Here is a 20,840-nt window from a genome sequence, read left to right on the forward strand (position 1 = left end):
CGTTGAGTTCCTGCACCTTTTCTCTGAGATGAATGCCCTGGGTGACACTATCAATTAGCACTGCGGCAGGCTGGGGGGGGGGGGCGTGAGAGGCACATAATGCGCTAGCCTGCTCAGTGCAATACTGCCTGTCATGCTGGGGGGGGGGGGGTGACACCATGTTTTACCGCACCGGGTGACACCAACCCTAGTAACGCCACTGTTTCCCAGCAGGCCAAGAGACCCAATAAGATTCCTGCCCCTTGGCTGAGATACCCCATCTATTCCTACTCTGTCCTTGCAATGCCCTTGTCTTATCTAATGCCACCTAGTGACGAGAGAAAAGAGAAGTGCAGCAATTCCAGAATCAGGGTGGAATCAATTGACCTCCTAACAATTGGCCAAGGCAACTATACCTTTTCTTTCACTTATGGTTAGTGTTTGGCTGAAGCCATTAATTTATCAATCAACTGTGTTTACTTTTTTAAATAATGACAACAGAAACTACCCAAATGACCCTGATCAAAAGTGTACATACCCCAGTTCTTAATACCGTTTATTGCTCCCTTTAACATCAATGACAGCTTGAAGTTTTTTGTGGTATTTGTGGACGAGGCTCTTTATCTTCTCAGATAGTAAGGCTGCCCATTCCTCTTGGCAAAAAGCCTCCAGTTCCTCTAAATTCTTGGGCTGAGATCTCCCCAGAGTGGCTCAATGATATTGAGGTCAGGAGACTGAGATGGCCACTCCAGATCCTTCACTTTATTCTGCTGTAGCCAATGACAGGTCAGCTTGGACTTGTGTTTTGGATCATTGTCATGTTGGAATGTCCAAGTACATCCCATGTGCAGCTTCCTGGCTGATGAATGCAAATGTTCCTCCAGTATTTTTTGATAACATACTGCATTCATCTTGCCATCAATTTTGACCAAATTTCCTGTGCCTTTTGTAGCTCACACATCCCCAAAACATCAACGACCCACCTCCGTGTTTCACAGTAGGAATGGTGAACCTTTCATCATAGGCCTTGTTGACTCCTCTCCAAATGTAGAGTTTATGGTTGTGGCCAAAAAGCTCAATTTTGGTCTCATCACTCCAAATGACTTTGTGCCAGAAGTTTTGAGGTTTGTCTCTGTGCTGTTTGGCTTATTGTAAGCTGGATACTTTGTGGCATTTGCGTAGTAATGGCTTTCTTCTGGCGACTCGACCATGCAGTCCATCTTTCTTCAAGTGCCTCCTTATTTGTAGAACATTATATATAACCTCTAACGGGATTTTTGAGGCAATGAAAATAGATAAATTTACTTAATTTTTCTTGATCCACAATAAAATTGATTTTATTTATACAAAATCAAAATAAGTAGAAAAAGTTGGTGTAAAAAATTCCTATTGCATAGCTATAAAAAACAATTTTGAAGAAAGGTGATACAGCACACCACTCAATACAATCACCACAGATGAAAACCGTGGCGTTGCGTGGTGAATTTCCAACGCGTTTCAACCTGTATGTTTTTATGATAAGTCTTCTTCAGGGAAATGCATCACATTCTAGAAAATCAAAAACGTCATATTACTATTTATATTACTTTTAGTCAATGTATTATAATTCCTGAATTGTACAAAGGTTCTATCACTCACATCCTTCCAGGATATCTTGTGGACAAACAGAGGTTCCCAACAAGGGTGGAAAGTACCAAGGTTTCAAAGATTAAATATCCTATAACTCCTACGAGACGGCTGGAGATATGCATTGAATCCAAATATTTGGCGTATTCAGCATCAGGTAGTGATAGCTGTATAAAAAAGGAGGGGGCATAGTTTAAAAAGAGGCCACAAATTATGAAGGGGGAGGGAGGGGAAAGGACAGGAATGGGGGGGGGGGGGCGAGGGAAGGCCTGTAAGGACCCTCCACTCACACATCTCATCCCCCATCCCCTGTACATCCGCACGGACCCCTCACCATCCTCCAAATCCCCAAACCTCCTCCCTAAAGCAAAAAGAAAAAGGGTTTACAAACTTCCCATGTGCAAAAGTCAGATGAGTTGGAAAAACTAATGCCGCGTACACACGGTCGGACTTTTCGTCTACAAAAGTCCAACGGACGCTGACGGACTAAAGGTGGCTGGTAATCCGATCGTGTGTGGGCTTCTCCGGACTTTCAACGGACTTTTTTAGCCTCAAATCCGACGGACTTTAGATTTGAAGCATGCTTCAAATCTTTACGTCGTAAGTACGACGGACCCCGAAGTCCGCTCGTCTGTGTGCTAGTCCGACGGACAAAAACCCATGCTAGGGCAGCTATTGGCTACTGGCTATGAACTTCCTTATTTTAGTCCGGTGTACGTCATCACGTACTAATCCGTCGGACTTTTGTGTGGTCGTGTGTAGGCAAGTCCGTTCGTTAGAAAGTCTGCTGCAAGTCCGCCGAAAGTCCGCAGGAAGTCTGTCGGACAGGCTGTCGGACTTTTGTAGACGAAAAGTCCGACCGTGTGTACGCGGCATAACACTTACTATTGCCAGATGTCAAGCGAGAAGTGCTCCAGGGATGGTAAAGAGAAATGGGCCAAACGTCTGCCCTGACATCCCTCGGTGGTTCCCGAGGGGAGAATGACGCCATCTTGCCGTCTCAGGCGTCCTTTATGTGATGTGGGCTAAGCGTCACCACGGAAACCAATGACGCCGCAAGGCCGCGCATGCGCACCACTACCGCGTCCGATCCGTGGCGACGGAGAGCATCGCCACGGAGACGGACGACGCTGCAGGGTAGCGCATGCGTGCCGTGGGGAGCCTGCATTGGATCCTACACGCATCCCGCAGCGTAAGCGGCCAGCCCGCTGCCATTTTAAGAAAGGGCTGTGCCCATACAGGTGTTAGATCCTCCCAAGCGAAAAGGATTGTCCCCATAGAGGAGTGAACCACAAGACAGGATCGCTCTCAAAGAACCCCCTGCATGTACCCTTATGCAGAAGAGAACATGCTGTTACAATGTATTCACCCTCCCCTTGAATCCGCAGAGTGCGGAAAGAGGGGAGGGGAGAAAAAAAGGGGGGGGGGGGGTATGATAAGTAATGGGCTAAATTTGAATATTGAAGGAATTATATGTACAAAAACCACATAAGTCCCCACGTGCACTGGGATTGTAAAAAAGGCGAGGGGGAGACTGGGACTAATAACCACCGACACGAGAAGCTCCCTGTCTGAGGAGAAAACCAAAGGAAGGGAGAAATTGGAAGGCCCCCGTGTATATCTAACACGGCGGCCCCCCTGTGCCGGGTAGGGTATAGGATGCAGGGGGTATAAAAAAAACCCCTGTCTATGAAAATCCAAGGAGACTGATCCCCCCCCCCCCCCTACCAAGTTAAACCCAGAGATACCCCAGAAGGGGGGGCAGAGTGCAGAACATAAACAGGAACCCCTGGTTGTTGATAATACATTGAACAAAGAGAATATTACCACATAAATGTCGTTTGGAAGGGCTGGAATGCCCAAACCAGATGATAGCAATACCTCTAATCAAAAAGAGGAAAAAATTACACAAAATAATGAGAACATTCAGATCATCATCTTAATTCTTTCCATCTAATAATTAAAATTGAAGAAACTCCCCTAGGAGAAAAATATCTATCTGATGCCTATAACTACGCCAAGTTTACTCATGGAGAATAACCCACATAAGGAAGGATTTAGAGGAATGAGAGCGTGGCCCATCTAGAGGGATGAGTGACCGCTGGAATGGAGAGTAGGGGGGCATCTTAGTCGGTTTTGCCCGACCCAAAGCCCTCCAAAAAGGGCCTGAAACTCTCCATTTCATTCAAACCAGGGGGGGGTGGTAGCCCTAAGATGCCTGATCCAGCGCATTTCGCGCTGGAGCAGGATCTTGTTCCAATCACCCCCCCTGGCTGGTATATGGAGTCTGTCCAGAACTGTAAAGTTTACCTTGGGCATCCTATAATTGTGTTGTTTGGCTACATGCCTACCCAAAGGTAGGTAAAGATTGCCTATGCCCATGCTGTGTATATGTTTTTCCACTCTTTTGGCAAACTCCTGTCGGGTCTGGCCAACATAAAAGGCCCCACACTGGCATTGCATTAAGTAGACTACCCCCCGTGTTCTACAGTTAGCAAAGTGTCGCAACTGGAAAATCTCCCCACTAGGTAAGGTTATCTTGGTTCTTTTTCCTATGACTCCACATTGTGCGCACGATCCACATGGGTATGTGCCCCAAGTTTTACAGGGATCTCTTCTCGCACTTCCTTTTATATTCACTCTGTGTGAGTGTATTGCCTATGGAGCCGGATTTCCTGTAGGTGATTAGAGGTCTTGGTGTTACTAGACTGCCCAGAATTGGATCCTCCCTGAGAATTGACCAGTGTTTAGAAATTATTTTCCTTATTTGTTGGTGTTCATTTGAGTATTTCAAGATGATTCTGGTCGTGGTGTCTGCATTTTTTTGAAATCTTTTTCTTTTTGAAGATCATGCCATGTCTCTCTATATTTTTTACACGATTAAACGCTTTCTTGAGAGCTGTCTTGGTATATCCTCTCTCCATAAATCTGGAGGTTAATTCATTAGATTCTCGTTGAAAGTCCTCCTGTGTACTACAATTCCTTTTTAATCTTAAGAATTGACTGAATGGAATGGATTTTTTCAGTGGCTCTGGATGAAAGCTGTCTGCGTGTAACAGTGTGTTACCAGCTGTCTCTTTTCTATACAGCTTACATGAGAGTCCACCAATCTGGTCTTTAAAGATGGTAATGTCCAAAAAGTTGACTTCCTTGGGGTCATATGACATGGTGAAAAAGAGGTTAAAGCTGTTTATATTCATGGAGTTCAGGCAGTTTCTGAGTGCCTCTTCGGAGCCATCCCAGATGATAAAAATGTCGTCTATGTATCTCTGCCACATACAGATGTGGTCAGAGTACATAGACGACCCCTCCCCCAGCAGGAAATCTTTCTCCCACTCCCCCAGGTACAGGTTGGCGTATGAGGGTGCGCAGCACGTCCCCATAGCCACTCCCTGCACCTGGAAGTAGTGGGAGACCCTGAACAAAAAGGTGTTGTGTTTAAGAATGAATTCGAGCACCTGAAGTATAAAGGCCTTGAACTTCCAATCAGTAGTAGCACGTTGCCTCAAGACGCGTTCAATGGCTGCTACTCCAGCATCATGGGGGATACTGTTGTATAACGATTCCACATCGATTGTAACTAGGAGGGCCGAGTCTGGGATGACCAGGTTGTCCAAGATTTGCAATAAATGGATTGTATCTTTGGTGTAGATACAGGTCAAGGTCATATGTATAAACCAAGTGCCTCCTTATTGTGCATCTTGAAACAGCCACACCACATGTTTTCAGAGTCCTGTATTTCACCTGAAGTTATTTGTGGGTTTTTCTTTGCATCCCGAACAATTTTCCTGGCAGTTGTGGCTGAAATTTTAGTTGGTCTACCTGACCATGGTTTGGTTTCAACAGAACCCCTCATTTTCCATTTCTTGATTAGAGTTTGAACACTGCTGATTGGCATTCTCAATTCATTGGATATCTTTTTTTATATTCCTTTCCTGTTTTATACAGTTCAGCTAGCTTTTTCCCGCAGATCCTTTGACAATTCTTTTGCTTTCCCCATGACTCAAAATCCAGAAATGTCAGTGCATCACTGGATGTGTCAACTTGTGTGCATGTTATCAGGCCAAAATCACCAGGGTAGGTAAACTTTTGATCAGGGTCATTTGGCTAGTTTCTGTTGTCATTATGATTTTAAAAAGAGTAAACACAGTTGATTGATAATAAATGGCTTCAGCCAAACACTAACCATGAGTGAAAGTAAAGTTTATCTGTTATCATTCATATTCTCTGAAAAATGGCCAAGAAATCATAAATTCTGCCAGGGTATGTAAACTTATGAGCACAACTGTGTGGTTTTTTTTTTTTTGTTTGTTTTTTTTTTCTTTTACATACATGGCAGGGGGACATGGTTACTGTCTTGGGGGGTCTGATGGAGGAAGTCAAAAATCTTCTTCCTCCTTCCCCCAGGATTCTCTCTTTACTCCCCGATTCACCAGCTCTGAGCTGGTGAATTCTGACGCAGATCGCCAGTGAAGTTCTGAGATTGCAGCTTCAAAAACTGGTCGTTTCTGTGTCCGTAAGTCGGAGCTTCTCTATGTGCGGAGCTCATCGGCAGATCATCTGTTTCATAAACGGTTAATGGACTGAGATCAGCTGCGATCCTCGGGATTACCACTGTTCAGCTTCATAAACGGACACCTACATCTCTGTGCTTCTCTATGCAATCGTGGGAGGCAGATCATGATTGGTGGGAGGAGCCAGCAGGGTGCTGTACTTGGCTTCCTAAAAACGGGAAGCTGTGGTTACGCCCACATGTGATGTTGAGTCTCCATGATTTGAAAGAACCGAAATCCAAGAAATAAAAAGGGGTAGGTCAGGGACAGTTAGGCTGGAGAGGAATAGGCTAGATGATGCTGGATGTCCTCCAGACAGGAAATTAGGTGGGTGCATTGGCTACCTTTTTTTGGATTATATCTTCTTTGTATTTTTTCACCTCCTGTCCTGGAAATGCAATTCTTGTTCAATTGGGACATTTTTTAGGAGCAAATTATTATTATTAGTTATATTATTATTTATTATAAACGAATGAACTTAAAAGGTTAAAATGGCTCATTCGTGGAAGAAGACTAAAATGACGACTTACTGTAAGTGCCTCCTCTCTTTTTTTTTTTTTTTTTTTTTTTTCCCCAGTTTTCAGTGAATAGAACGTGTTAGGTTAGTATATGCCCACTAGATGGCGCATTTCTTCTGTAAAAGCAAACCTCCACTGACTGGGAACAAGAAGGCATCAAGTAAAGTCAAGTTCAATCTTTATTATTAAAGCGGAGTTCCACCCAAAAGTGGAACTTCCACTTTAAGCACTCCTCACCCCCTGATATGCCACATTTGGCAAGTCCTTTTTTTTTTTTTCTTTTTTTTTTTTTTTTATTTTGGGCAGGGTGGTGTATCTTCTTTTTAGTGGGACTTCCCGTCCCACTTCCTCTTTTTGGCCTCCTAGGCGGCAACTCCCTGCCAGCGATCTTCTGGTACCGGTCCCAGAAGATTGGCTGGCCAATAGCAGAGTGCAGCGTGACTCGCGCATGAGCAGTGCGCGCCCGGTCGTGAAGCCGTAAGCTGTCACGGCCGGGTGCCCACAGTTGCTATGACAGCGCCGAGGAGAGGAGGGGGAGAGAACGGAGGCTCCGGGCGGCCGCATCGCTGGACCGTGGGACAGGTGAGTGTCTGTTTATTCAAAGTCAGCAGCTATGCTTTTTGTAGCTGCTGACTTTTAATAAACTAAAAAACGGAACTCTGCTTTAACCGCTCGCCGATATACGTCGGCAGAAAGGCACATACAGGCAGATTAACATCCCTGTACGTTGCCGTTTAAGAAGCCGTTTGCGTGCGCGTGCCGCAACCTCCGTGGGTGTGATCGCGGAGAACAGGGAAATGCTAATGTAAACAAGCATTTCCCCGTTCTGCCTAGTGACAGGACACTGATCACAGCTCCCTGTAATCGGGAGCGGTGATCAGTGTCATGTCACACATAGCCCCTCCCCCCCACAGTTAGAATCACTCCCTAGGACACACTTAACCCCTACACTGCCCCATAGTGGTTAACCCCTTCACCGCCAGTGTCATTTACACAGGAATCAATGCATCTGTATAGCACTGATTGCTGTATAAATGGCAATGGTCCCAAAAATGTCCGATGTGTCCACCATAATGTCACAGTCCCAATAAAAATCATAGATCGCCGCCATTACTAGTAAAAAAAAAAAAAACAAAAAAATTAAAATGCCATAAAACTATCCCCTATTTTGTAGACGCTATAACTTTTGCACAAACCAATCAATAAATGCTTATTGCGATATTTTTGGTAAAATAAAATATATGTAGAAAGAATACGTATCCAGCCTAAACTGAGGGGGAAAAAAATGTTTGTTTTATATATATTTTTTGGGGATATTTATTATAGCAAAACCTGCTTTTCTGGGGTCCCCCGGCGGCTCTCGCGGCTCCTCCCCACATCAGATAACCCTCTAGGAGAAGCGCTCTCCCGAGGGGGTTACCTTACGGGCGCGCTCCCGAGTCCAGCATTCGGCGTCCATAGTCGCCGAATGTATGACTCGGCCCCGCCCCCCGGCGCCCATGTCATTGGATTTTGACAGCAGCCGGAGCCAATGGCTGCGCTGCTATCAATCTATCCAATCAAGAGCCGAGAACTCCGGGCAGAGAGACAGCGCGTCCCTGCCGGGTCAAGTTCCAGGGCTTAGTTAAGTAAAACGGGGGGGCTGGGGGGCCGGTCACTGCCAGGTGTTTTTTCGCCTTAATGCATTAGGGTGAAAAAACACGAAGTTTAAAACCCCTTTTAATTGAACAAGCTGAAGTTAGAAGCTGATTGGCTGCCATCCACGGCTGCACCAGATTCTGAGTGCTCCAGTTTTAGTAAACCTTCCCCTGTTTATGAACGTAAGGTTTCTAAAGATATCCATAAAGACTCAGTTTAGGTGATAACCTTTTTTTTGGCGAATTTGAAAACCCATTTTAATCGCGGTTCACATATATGCGATGCAGGAATCGGCGAGAATCCAGTGCGGATTCCCGCATCGCATGTCACCTGCCGGCAGTTCACACTGACAGCTGCGAGTGTCAATGCAAAGTTAAGGACACCCCCAGATCGGATCGCAGTGCGAACTGTCAAATGGTGCAGAAATCGGATAGCATAGGTGTGATCACCCATGTGATCCGATTCCAGTGCGGACCAAAAAAAGGGTCCTGTACCATTTTGGTGCGTGTGCAATGCGGTTTCAGCCATACAGTTTGTATGTCTGAATTTGCATCGCACAGACATCGCATGTGATCTGCACAGCAATGCGGTTCAAATCACATGCAATGTCTGTGATCGCACCAGTGTGAACCCAGCTTTAAAAAAATATTAATAAAAAATGCACCCATATTGACAAATTTAAATGTGCAATTATTATTTATTTTGCTATTGAGCTTGGAAAGCATTGCAACTACAATCAGTAGATGATGGGTGCAATGGTCAGCCTCCCACAGACTTTTCCTCCAGCCCCATATCTATAGTCCCAGGTCCGTACCAGCCCCAAATCCTGCAGATCTCCTCCAGGCCAGTCCCATATTCTTGCAGCCCCAGGTCCCGCAGACTATTGTTTCAGCCCCAGGTCCCGCAGACTATTGTTTCAGCCCCAGGTCCCGCAGGCTATTGTTTCAGCCCCAGGTCCCGCAGACTATTTGTAACGACACCCCGAGCATGAAAGGGGTTAAAGTTGTTTAGGACATTCCCTTCCCGAACACCAAGGCAGCTACCGAATACTCCGATCAGCCAAACAAGAACCCCATACGAATAACTCTCCCCCCAAATACGAGAAAAAGCTCTGTCTTGAGGGTCAACCAGGAATCAACTCATTTATTTTCATACATGGACACAACAGATAAAATAACTCGGAGACTTTCTCCCCACCCTTGGAAAACCGGGCGGCCAAACTGTCCAATGACAATAGACGCACAGGTCAGGTGTGTCCAATGTCTCATCAGCACACAGTCTTAGCAAGGAGAACTGCTGGAGGAATCCCCTCTCCCTCCATAGAAATGCACATCCTGTGATCCAAGGCAGACAGACACAATAGAACATTGGAATACAGCCCCACCCCAAACTAGCACAGCAAACAGTACACAACACAATGAGGCAGCACACATTATATATACATATATACAGCATTGAGTCTGACTAGCACAGATCATAGTGGGGTTCCCATTCATCTTGGGTCCTCAGAGTCTGTGTGTCCTGGGGGATATGGACCTGAATCTAAAGTAATGCCACCTCAAGGGTCCCCAAGCATACAGCTCAAAAAGAGCACCATTCCCCCAAATGCCAGGGCCCATAATCGGATGGCAAGAGGCTTGCATTCAGTCCCCTCCAAAAGCCTCTGTCCCGGCTAGGTCTGTCACACTATTCTTTCAGCCCCAGGGTCTGCAGACTATTCTTTCAGCCTCAGGGCCTGCAGAACATTCCTTCAGCCACGTATCCATACCAGTATCCGGTCCTAGAGACCTCCTCCAACCCCCATATCTATACCAGCTCCAGGGCCTGCAGGCATCCTCCAGCTCCAGGTTCATGCCCAGGTAAAGCAGACTATTCCTCCACCCCCATATTCATACCAGTCCCAGTTTCTGCAGATTATTTCTCCAGACGCATATCCATACCAGTCCCAGGTCCTAGAGACATCCTACAACCAAATATCCATACCAGCTCCAGATCCTGCAGATGTCCTCCAGACCCAGGTCCACACTAATTTACAGACCTTCAGTTACAGGATTGGAGAAAGTATTACTGGACTATAATGTGGTAGTTTTATTTGTTTCTCACTGTCATTGAATAAATGTCATAATTCTAACAATTCAGTACAGATTATGAGTCATGATTTGTGTTGTGTTTTTTTTTTTTTTTTTTTTAAAGCTGATTTACGTAAAGCGCTATGGCCCATGGTGGAAAGCGACAATCGGTAACTACAAAATGGTGTGCATAGCCGACCCGACCATCTTGGAAAAGGTGGTGCGACAGGAGGGCAAATATCCGCTGCGGAATGAGTATGACCTGTGGCGGGTCCACCGAGATTTGCGCAACCTGGCCTACGGGCCGTTCACTGAGTAAGTTCATAGAGGATCAGGTACCATGGGGTCAGATTCACTATATGGGGACATACTAGTGTAATGTATCACAGGGTCAGATTCACTGTAGATTGTGGCTTTGTCAGTTTATTTCCCATGTATTGACACATTTGTCAGTTCATTGCCCATAGATCATAAGTTACCCATTTTTTGCCCATATACAGTGGGGAAAATAATTATTTGATCTCCTGCAGATTTTGTAAGTTTGCCGACTTACAAAGAAATGAAGGGTCTATAATTTTTATCATAGGTGTATTTTAAATAATGGAGACAAAATGTCAACCAAAAATCCAGAAAAAAAAAACACATGATACAAATGTTATAAATGGAGTTTCAGTTCAGTGAGTAAAATAAGTATTTGATCCCCTACCAACCAACTATAATTCTGGCTCCCACAGACTGGCTACAGTAGGTGCTCATGTGGTACACAGATTAGTCCGGTCAATTTTAAGAAGGTGCTCCTAAAGATAACTCGTTATTTGTATAAAAGACACCATCATGGGCAAGACCAAAGAGCTGTCAAAGGACGTCGGGGACAAGATTGTAGACCAGTACAAGGCTGGAATAGGCTACAAGACCATCAGTAAGAAGCTCAGTGAGAAGGAGACAACTGTTGGAGCGATAATTCACAAATGGAAAAAATACAAAATAACCATCAATCGCCCTCAGTCTGGAGATCAATGCAAGATTTTGCCTCATAGAGTAAGGAGGACCATGAGAAAAGTGAGGGATCAGCCCAGAACTACACGGGAGGAGCTTGTGAATGATCTCAAGGCAGTTGGGACCACAGTCACCAAACAAACCATTGGTAACACAATACACCACCATGGATTGATATCCTGCAGCGCCCGCAAGGTCCCCCTCTTCAAGAAGGCACATGTACAGGCCTGTCTGATGTTTCCCAATGAATATCTAAAAGTGCTGTGGTCAGATGAGACCACAGTTGAGCTCTTTGGCATTAACTTGTAGTGTTTGGAGGAAGAAAAAATGCTGACTATGACCCTAAGAACACCGTCTTTACAGTCAAGCACGGAGGTGGAAACATTGTGCTTTAGGGCTGTTTTTCTGCTAAAGGTACAGACCGACTTTGCCGCATTGAAAGCCTATGGATGGGGCCATGTATTGTAAAATCTTGGATGAGAACCTTCTTCCCTCAGCCAGAACACTGAAGATGGATCATGGATGGGTCTTCCATCATGACAATGACCCAAAACATACCACCAAGGCAACAAAGGAGTTGCTCAAGAAGAAGCACATTAAGCTCGTGGTGTGGCCTAGCCAGTCTCCAGACCTTAATCCTATAGAAAATGTATGGAGGGAGCTGAAACTTCAAGTGACAGCCAAGAAACTTTAAGGATTTAGAGAAGATCTGTAAAGAAAAGGGGACCAAAATCCCTCCTGAGATGTTTGCAAACCTGGTCACCAACTACAAGAAACGTCTGACCTCTGTGCTTGCCAACAAGGGTTTCTCCACCAAGTACTAAGTCACGTTTTGCTTGGGGATCAAATACTTTGTTTACTCACTGAACTGCAACTTAATTTTATAACATTTGTATTTTGTGTTTTTTCTGGATTTTTGGTTGATATTCTGTCTCTATCATTTAAAATACACCTGTGATAACAATTATAGACCCTTCATTTTTTTTTTTTTTTTTTGTAAGTGGGCAAACTTACAAAATTTACAGGGGATTAAATAATTATTTTCCCCACTGTATTACCATGATTGCCAGTGTGTTGCCACAATTACCTATTCTACACCATAATTAAAGGGGTTGTTTTTTCGCATCCTATGTATGCATTAAGGTGAAAAAACACCTGATAGCAGCGCAGCCAGTGGCTCCCGCTGCTGTCAATCAAATCCAATGACGTGGGCACCGGGGGGCAGGGCCGAGTCATACATTCGGCAGCTATGGACGCCGAATGATGGACTCAGGAGCACGCCCGCAAGGTGACCCCCCGGGAGGGCACTTCGCCTAGGGGGTTATCTGATGCAGGGAGGAGCCATGAGAACCACCGAGGGACCCCAGAAGACTGTGTTCAGGGCCACTCTGTGCAAAACGAACTACACAGTGGAGGCAAGTATATGTTTATTTTTTTAATAATCAAAGCTTTACAATCACTTTAAGTGCTATGGTACGTCTTTGTTTCCAAGTCCATGTTGTATATTTTGGGGCCATATTACAATAATTTAATCCCCACTAGGCCTTTAACTATCAAACCACGCCACCGAAAAAAAGTATAGTTTGGCCACTCTCCCCAGTTTGCTGCTATGCATGTTGCAGTAGCACTATCTTCCCTATAGACTCTCAGGCATGTGGGATTACAAAAGTAACAAAGTGTTACAATATATACATAGGTGTGTGCAGCCTATTGCATTAGGGTGCGCACCCCAAAGCCCAAACACATGCATGTGTGTCTACATATATGGCCCAGACACATTGATCTTCCGGCCAGCACAGTAAAGGGGCAGAGCCGATAAGAGGGAGATCTTTCCCATCTCCCCGCTGCTACACAGAGCGATAATGCTAATGCGCACTAGGTGATTAGGGTGTGCCCAGGCATATCCCCGGCGCACTCTGTGCACAAAACTATGAATATACACTACATCATTGTTTTAATAGCAATGTTACTCAAGTCAAGAAATTTCATGATGGGTTTAGGTGTCTAGCCATTATTGACCTGGCCAAACATGACAGATTGTACACGGCCCCCATAATTGAACTTAAATCAAATGGATTGATCGAAAAAAAAAAAACAGTTACATTCACAGCCGGCTTTACAGGGAAGAGTTGGATTTGGGATGGGAGCGTTGAATCTTAAAATATAAAAGTATCCACTAACTAGTCTCATCGTATCAAGGCAAGGAAACAAATGGCACGCCCTGCGCACCGTCCTGAACAAGAAGATGCTGAAACCAGCCGAAGCCAAGAGCTACGCCAGGAGCATCAACAACATTGTTTCAGATTTCATGGTCAGGCTGCAGGATTCGCGGAAAGAGAGTCCCTCCGGCGAGATGGTCAATGACGTGGCGAATGAGTTCTATCGATTTGCTTTGGAAGGTATTTATTTTGTTCAAATGAGGCTAGAGGACGTCCAGTATCATTGAGCTCCTCTCTCTCCAGACGAACTGTCCCTGCCCTGTGCATTTAGTTGGATTTGTTTCAATTGTGGAGGCTCAGCATCATTTGTGGACATTATCTGGGGGTGTCTGCTGTTTTTCTATAGAAGCACAGAGATCAAGTAATATCACCACTCTAAAATAATGAATGTAACAAAACAGTTTTTTTATTTTTTTATTTATTAGCTTGTTTAACCGCTTCAGCGCCGGAAGATTTTACCCCCTTCCTGACCAGAGCACTTTTTGGGATTCGGCACTGCGTCGCTTTAACTGACAATTGCGCGTTGCACCCAAACAACATTGACACCCTTTTTTCCCACAAATAGAGCTTTCTTTTGGTGGTATTTGATCACCTCTGCGGTTTTTAGTTTTTGCGCTATAAACAAAAAAAAGCGTCAATTTTTAAAAAATAGCAATATTTTTTTCTTTTTGCTATAATAAATATCCCCAAAAATATATAAAAAAAAAACATTTTTTTTTTCCTCAGTTTAGGCCGACATGTATTCTACATATTTTTGGTAAAAAAAAATCGCAATAAGCATATATTGGTTTGCGCAAAAGTTGTAGAATCTACAAAATAGGGGATAGTTTTATGGCATTTTTATTATAATATATATATATATATATATATATATATATATATATATATATATTTTTTTTACTAGTAATGGCTGCAATTTTTTTATTGTGACTGCGACAATATGGCAGATACATCAGAAATTTTGGACACTATTTTTGGACCATTGTCATTTAGACAGCGATCAGTGCTATAAAAATGCACTGATTTCTGTGTAAAGGACATTGGCAGGGAAGGGGTTAAACACTAGGGGGCGATCAAGGGGTTAACTGTGTGGGGAAATGCCTTGTTTACATAGGCACTTCCCCGTTCTGTGGCTCAATTGCACGATCACAAGTCCGCGGGTCCCGCGGGCATGGTCACACCGTACGCGGCAGGCGTGCGCCCGCTAGCCCCGCCAATTAACGGGGACGTACAGGTACGCCCATTAGCCCACCGCTGCCATTGTGTCGACGTATATTGGCGTGCAGCCGGCAAGTGATTAAGGGGAGGAATGAAGCAAGGAATGCAAAATATAAGCAGATTCATCTTCAGCTTTTAATATGTATCACAAAGCCCTTATGGGAACTGCACTCAGGATCCCAGTAGTTTTAACGGATGCGGGGCTAAGCATTTTTTTGCGGAAGTTATCTGGCATCACTGTGATACTAAATCTCACCTCGCATGTTACAATCTGATTGTACAATCTCTCCTTTGAGATCTACCAATATTAACTGTATGTAGTGCAAGGACCTCCCTAATTGGATAGCTGAGATCAATCTTCATATTGCATAGCTTTGGAAAATCTACACATATGGCGACCTAACACTATATGATCTCTTTTAGGAGTCTCCTATATCGTGTTTGAGACTCGGCTTGGCTGTCTGGATAAGCAAATCCCCCCAGAGACGCAGAGCTTTATCACTTCAATCGCTGAGATGTTCAGGAATTCTGTCTACTCCACGTACCTCCCTGAATGGACCAGAGGAATCCTACCGTACTGGAAAAACTACTTGGATGGCTGGGATAGAATCTTTGCTTTTGGTGAGTGTAGACATGACAACTCGTCCTACAATCCTGGGAGTCGCCCTGCTCTGACCCCTGTCACCCCCAACACCCCGCATGTGCAAATCTCTAGACGTGCACTGACAAAAAATTTGTTAGTTTCATTCGTTTTTTTGCGAAAATTCGTAAATTTTGGGGATTTTCGGAATTCGGAAATTCAAAAATTAAAAATGAGAAATTCTGAAAAGAAAGAAAATCAGTAAAATTCGAAATAATAACTAACTATTAACATATACAGTAGGTATTGGAATTTTCCTTTCAAATTTGGCTGTTGGTGAACGTAACGAGAACGAATTTATCCGAAGTCACAAATTATCTGAAATAATGAATGCCGCATCTAAACAAGTGGGACGGAGCAAATTGATACTAATTAATAATACTAAAAAGGTGTTAATATTATTATTGTTATTATTATTATTATTATTATTATTATTAGATCGTTACGTTCCATTTGTTTAGATGCGGCATTCATTATTTCAGATAATTTGTGACTTCGGATAAATTCGTTCTCGTTACGTTCACTAACGGCCAAATTTGAAAGGAAATTCCAATACCTATAATTTAACATTTATTATTAGTTATTTCAGATTTTCGGGTTTTCAGATTTTCATTCTTATTCTTGGATTTTCGAATTTTTAAATTGATGAAATTTCGAATTTCCGAATTTGTCAAAATTAAACGAATTCGGAACTAAACTAATTGCACATGTCTACAAATCTCCCTGGATTCCATTTACATTGCACAGTACTACTTCTTTTATTATACTTTACTGTATGCTGAGTGTAAATCTCAGTATCTGTTCTTATTCTGTATGTATGGACTCTGCACAGTAGCACTGCAACCACATCCAGCCATACCCTATACACTATAATTTACCCTATACGGAGCCCGTTGTTCTATCAATGCAGTGAAAGTAATCTTTCTGTAATTTATTGTGACAATCCGTGTTAGAATTACTGAGATAACTATATAAGAACTGTCCATGTAGTCAGAGCTTACTTTCTGTTTTCTATCTGGACAGCAGGGCGGCGCTATCATGACTATGTGGTTGTTTACAGGGAAGAAGATGATAGATAAGAAGATGAATGAGATCCAGGAAAGACTGGAGAGAGGAGAGGAGGTGCAGGGGGAGTACCTGACCTACCTGCTGTCCAGCGGAAAACTCACCATGTCCGAGGTGTATGGCAGTGTGTCTGAGCTGCTGCTGGCCGGCGTGGACACTGTATGTAACCAATTATTTATTTTATGCTGCTTTTTTTTTTTTTAGCATTTGCAAATTAGGGATCACCTAAAAAATATAAGCAAAAATGAAAAGCACAAAATGCACACAAAAGCATTGTCGGCATCTGTCAACTCCTATGTGCTGATTTGTATGCTGTGAAAATGCCCTTAGTAATAAAATTCAATACATTATTTATGTGGCACTATCATATCATGGAAACCTTCCAGATGTTGGAGAACCACCTGACAGTCTCTTCTATCTCTTGGGGACTGTATTAGTGAGATCACTGTAATGAGTCCCTGGTTCTGTACACCTGCTGTGCCACTTTGAGGGGTTCCCACCATCTCTGTGCCGAGTGCCCGGGTCTCCATACCTGCTATGCCACTTTATGAGGGGTTCCCACCATCTCTGTGCTGAGTTCCCTGGTCTCCATACCTGCTCTGACCACTATAAGGAGTTCTTACTATCCCTGTGCTGAGTTCCTGGGTCTCCATGACCATTATGAGGGGCTTCCACCATCCCTGCCATATTTTTATGCCAGGTGTTTTTTCACCTTAATGCATAGGATGCATTAAGGTGAAAAAACACAAGGGTTTGCAAACCCTTTTTAAGCTTTGACGATTAAAACCTGGAAACTGATTGGCTTCTAAGCAGGGCTGCACCAGATTTTGCACGCTCCAATTTTAGTAAATCCCCCTCTCCCTTTGCATTAACTGATTGAACATATGTGTGTAAATATTGGGTTGAGCTACTGAGCTCAGTAAACAACAAAGAAGCACAGGAGATCACTTTTAAATCAGGAAGTGCCTGTATACAGTAGCTGACAAACCTAAAAGGATGAGGAATACCCCTTTTATCAGTCACTTCCCCCAGGTATGGGAATCTTTTGGGCGTCGTGCCCTCGTGCATTGCATCAGAATGTAGACAGTTTTGTTGATACAAACCGGTAAATTTTCTATATAGAAAACGGCATATAACTCTTTTTGCTTCCTGTCCTTTTGCAGACCTCCAACACATTAACCTGGTCTCTCTATCATCTGGCAAAAGACCCACAGCTCCAGGAGGCCCTGCACCAGGAGGTCATTAAGGCAGTTCCTTTAGATCGGATACCCACCGCAGACGATATCACCAACATGCCCCTGCTGAGGGCGGTAATCAAAGAGACCCTGCGGTGAGTCCAGGGGCGGGTACACCGAGAACCAACATACTCATTATTATAAAAAGTCTTACAGCTTTGTCAGTTCCCCTAACATTGCTACTTCTATACAAGGACACTTTGTGCTGGAGATTAAAACCTTTTGCAAAGTCAGGTGCAAAGCTGCAATGCATTTAAAGCAGTATTAAACCTAAAATGTTTAATTCTTAGATGTGATGGCTGCATTAGTTTTGTTTTTAGGCTTTTAAACCTTTTTAATTTCATGTGGTGATTCAGCCAGCAAGTCTGCTGTCTTTCAGATGTAGCAGTTACAGATTTGAGAGAAACTATTTAACACTGGCAGGGGTGCTTACAATGATCAGCTATTCTATATTTGTGTAAAACCTTCATCCCAAAAGATGAAAACAAAAACTGCAACTGCTTAGAAAGTGTGTGCTGGAATTTGGCTTCAGTTTCTTTTGTGTAGCTAAATCTGCTAGTACATCTAACACTCCCCCCCCCCCCCTTCCCCCCCAAGACTGACAATGCTGCTGTTCAAAGGTGCCTCTGTTGCTCGTTCAGTCAGAGTGGGGGCGCTCCGACACAGGAGGTGTGTTACTGGGCAGATCACAAGGTGAAAACAGAGGGGGGGGGGGAGAAAACTAATGCAGCCACCACATCTAATGATTCGTAAGCTGAAATTTATTAAATTTTTGGTGTCAGGTTTACTACTTTAAACTGAAGTGCAACAATCAGCAATCAGGGCTGGATTTTCATCTCAGGAGCAGGATTCTGTAGCGCACCCCCCCCCCACAAAAAAAAAAGTAAATGCTCAGCCCTAAGTTAAAATTCTCCCTAAACCAAAATGCACAAATTCCCCATTCTTACAGTCCAAATCTCCCTCCCAGCACATATCTTTGCCCCCCAATCCCACCTTCTATCTTAAATCCCCCCCCCCCAATCAGCCACAAATCGCCCCTCCCACCACTCATTCTCTTTCCTTCCAAATCCCCCCTCCTAGCGTAAATCCTCCCCTCAAATCCCCGCTTCTAATGTAAGTTCTCCCCTCAAATTCCCCCTCTTAGTACAAATCCTCTCCCTACAGATCCCCCTTCGTAGTACAAATTCTCCCCCAAATCCCCCCTTCCAGCACACATTCATCCCCCAAATCCCCCTCCTAGTATGAATCCCCCCCCCCCCCCCAGCACAAATCCCTTCAAATCTGTCCTCTTAGCACAACCCCCTCCAAATCGCCCTTCCCAGCACAAAATCCTGCCCCCGCCCCCCAATTCTCCCCGCCTAGCACAAATCTCCCCTAATTCTCCCTCTAACAGATATGCCCCCGCCCCCCTCCCATTGCACCTTCTAGCACAAATCCCCCCCCCCCCCCCCCCTCCAATCATACAGAAGTAAAGAGGAGGTGTGGAGTAAAGCGGAGCCTCGTACCGTCCGATCTAAGAGGATCCTGTGTAATCTGCTGTATGGAGGATCGATCCACTGACAGGAGCACAGAAAGCCCACCCCTCCACCCAACGCTCTTCTTGCTGACACTTCTCCTGTCCGGACTTGCAGTGGGTACAATGCTCATGGAGGAGCCAGCCTGGGGGGGCACAACTGAAATCTGGGGGGTGCAGACCACCCCAGCACCCCCCCCCCCTGGGTCCAGCCATCTACAGACAGGTGAACCTCTAGGAAGGGTGCCTGTAGACCAGTGGCGGCCCGTCTATTAGGGGTGCATGGGCACGGCCCCCCCATTCATGCGTTCAGCCCCTGATCTACATGCCGGGCGCATGGATTACAATGGGGGGGGTGGGGTTTGAAGCACGTATAATATAGTATTATAATGTAATAGGCTTCAAAAAAAGGGTGGGCCCACCGTTGTGTGACAATGGCGAACGAATATTCGCTATTGTAACGCTGATTGTTCTCCCGGCCAATCAGGAAGCAGGTCATAAGATCAATAAATAGTAAAAATGGTCAGTTTCGCTCATATTATCCTCATATTCCCATAAGAAATGAAGGGTAAAAATATGCTTCTAAGGCTATGTTTCCACTATTGCGTCCCCAAAGTCGCGCGACTTTACCGCGACTTTTTACCGCGATTTGAAGCAATGCCTGTATCTATGGACCTCAAGTCGCATCAAAGTGGGACCAAAGTAGTGCAGGGCCTACTTTGAAGTCTCTGCGACTTGAAGTCGCGCAAATATGAACGGTACTCATTGGAAATCATGGGATACAATTTGTCATGCGACTTTTCAGTCCCAAGTCGCATGAAAAGTCGCACTAGTGGAAACATAGCCTAATAGTAACACTAAATTCCCATAAGAATGGTAAAAATAAGAATGGTAAAAATAAGAGGTAAAATTCCACTTCTAATGAGAACAGTGAATATTCATTAATAAATAAAATTCAACTAAACTAATCCCACCATAATACATAAATGTGCTCATAAAAAAACGCACAGTAATAAACCTTGCTGTGTATATGCTTTAAAACAGCTATAAGCTCCTTACAATAAATATGTTAAGTGAAATCTAATTAAATAAAATAAGTAAAATCTGATTATATATATATCGTGCTTCCATGAGATTTCTCCAAAAATAAAAATGTGACGTAACATGTAGGAGGAGCCTGTGACGTCCAGCATCTGCAGTGTGTGAGTTGGCGGCGGTGGAGGTAGAGCTGTGGCGCTGAGCTCTTGTTTGCAGCCTGATCAATATAAAAAGCGATCCCATCCAGAAAGAGTCTGTGAGTGTAACAACCCTATCTTAATTATAGTATCCAATGAATCTTTTAATCTCTGCGCAATGGATTGTTAATTTCTCTCCCCATATGTCCGGAATCTGAGTGGAGTAGTGATTAACACTGAAGAAGAAGCGCAAGGAGTAAAAAGTAACGTTTTATTCTTGACACTTTTTTCACTTTCATTTCAACTTTTGTTTTAACATTGTCATGAGTTAATTGACACTGTTTTGTTTAATTAATTATATAACACTTGATGAATTATCCACACTTCACATGAAGG

The 20,840-nt window shown here is 44.0% G+C and overlaps 1 protein-coding gene across 1 annotated transcript in view; it reads left to right on the forward strand.

Annotated features, from left to right (window-relative positions):
• LOC141147196 (sterol 26-hydroxylase, mitochondrial-like) overlaps positions 1–20,840 on the forward strand; it is a 48,149-nt gene that overhangs the window by 16,391 nt on the left and 10,918 nt on the right. The window contains exons 2-6 of the mRNA XM_073634350.1: positions 10,508–10,698; positions 13,579–13,778; positions 15,240–15,437; positions 16,517–16,680; positions 17,685–17,851. Of these exons, the coding sequence (XP_073490451.1) occupies positions 10,508–10,698; positions 13,579–13,778; positions 15,240–15,437; positions 16,517–16,680; positions 17,685–17,851 (920 nt within the window). The remainder of the gene's footprint in view (positions 1–10,507; positions 10,699–13,578; positions 13,779–15,239; positions 15,438–16,516; positions 16,681–17,684; positions 17,852–20,840) is intronic.

The sequence above is a fragment of the Aquarana catesbeiana genome, linkage group LG06, assembly GCF_042186555.1.
Source record: "Aquarana catesbeiana isolate 2022-GZ linkage group LG06, ASM4218655v1, whole genome shotgun sequence".
In the NCBI taxonomy this organism is placed as follows: Eukaryota; Metazoa; Chordata; class Amphibia; order Anura; family Ranidae; genus Aquarana; species Aquarana catesbeiana.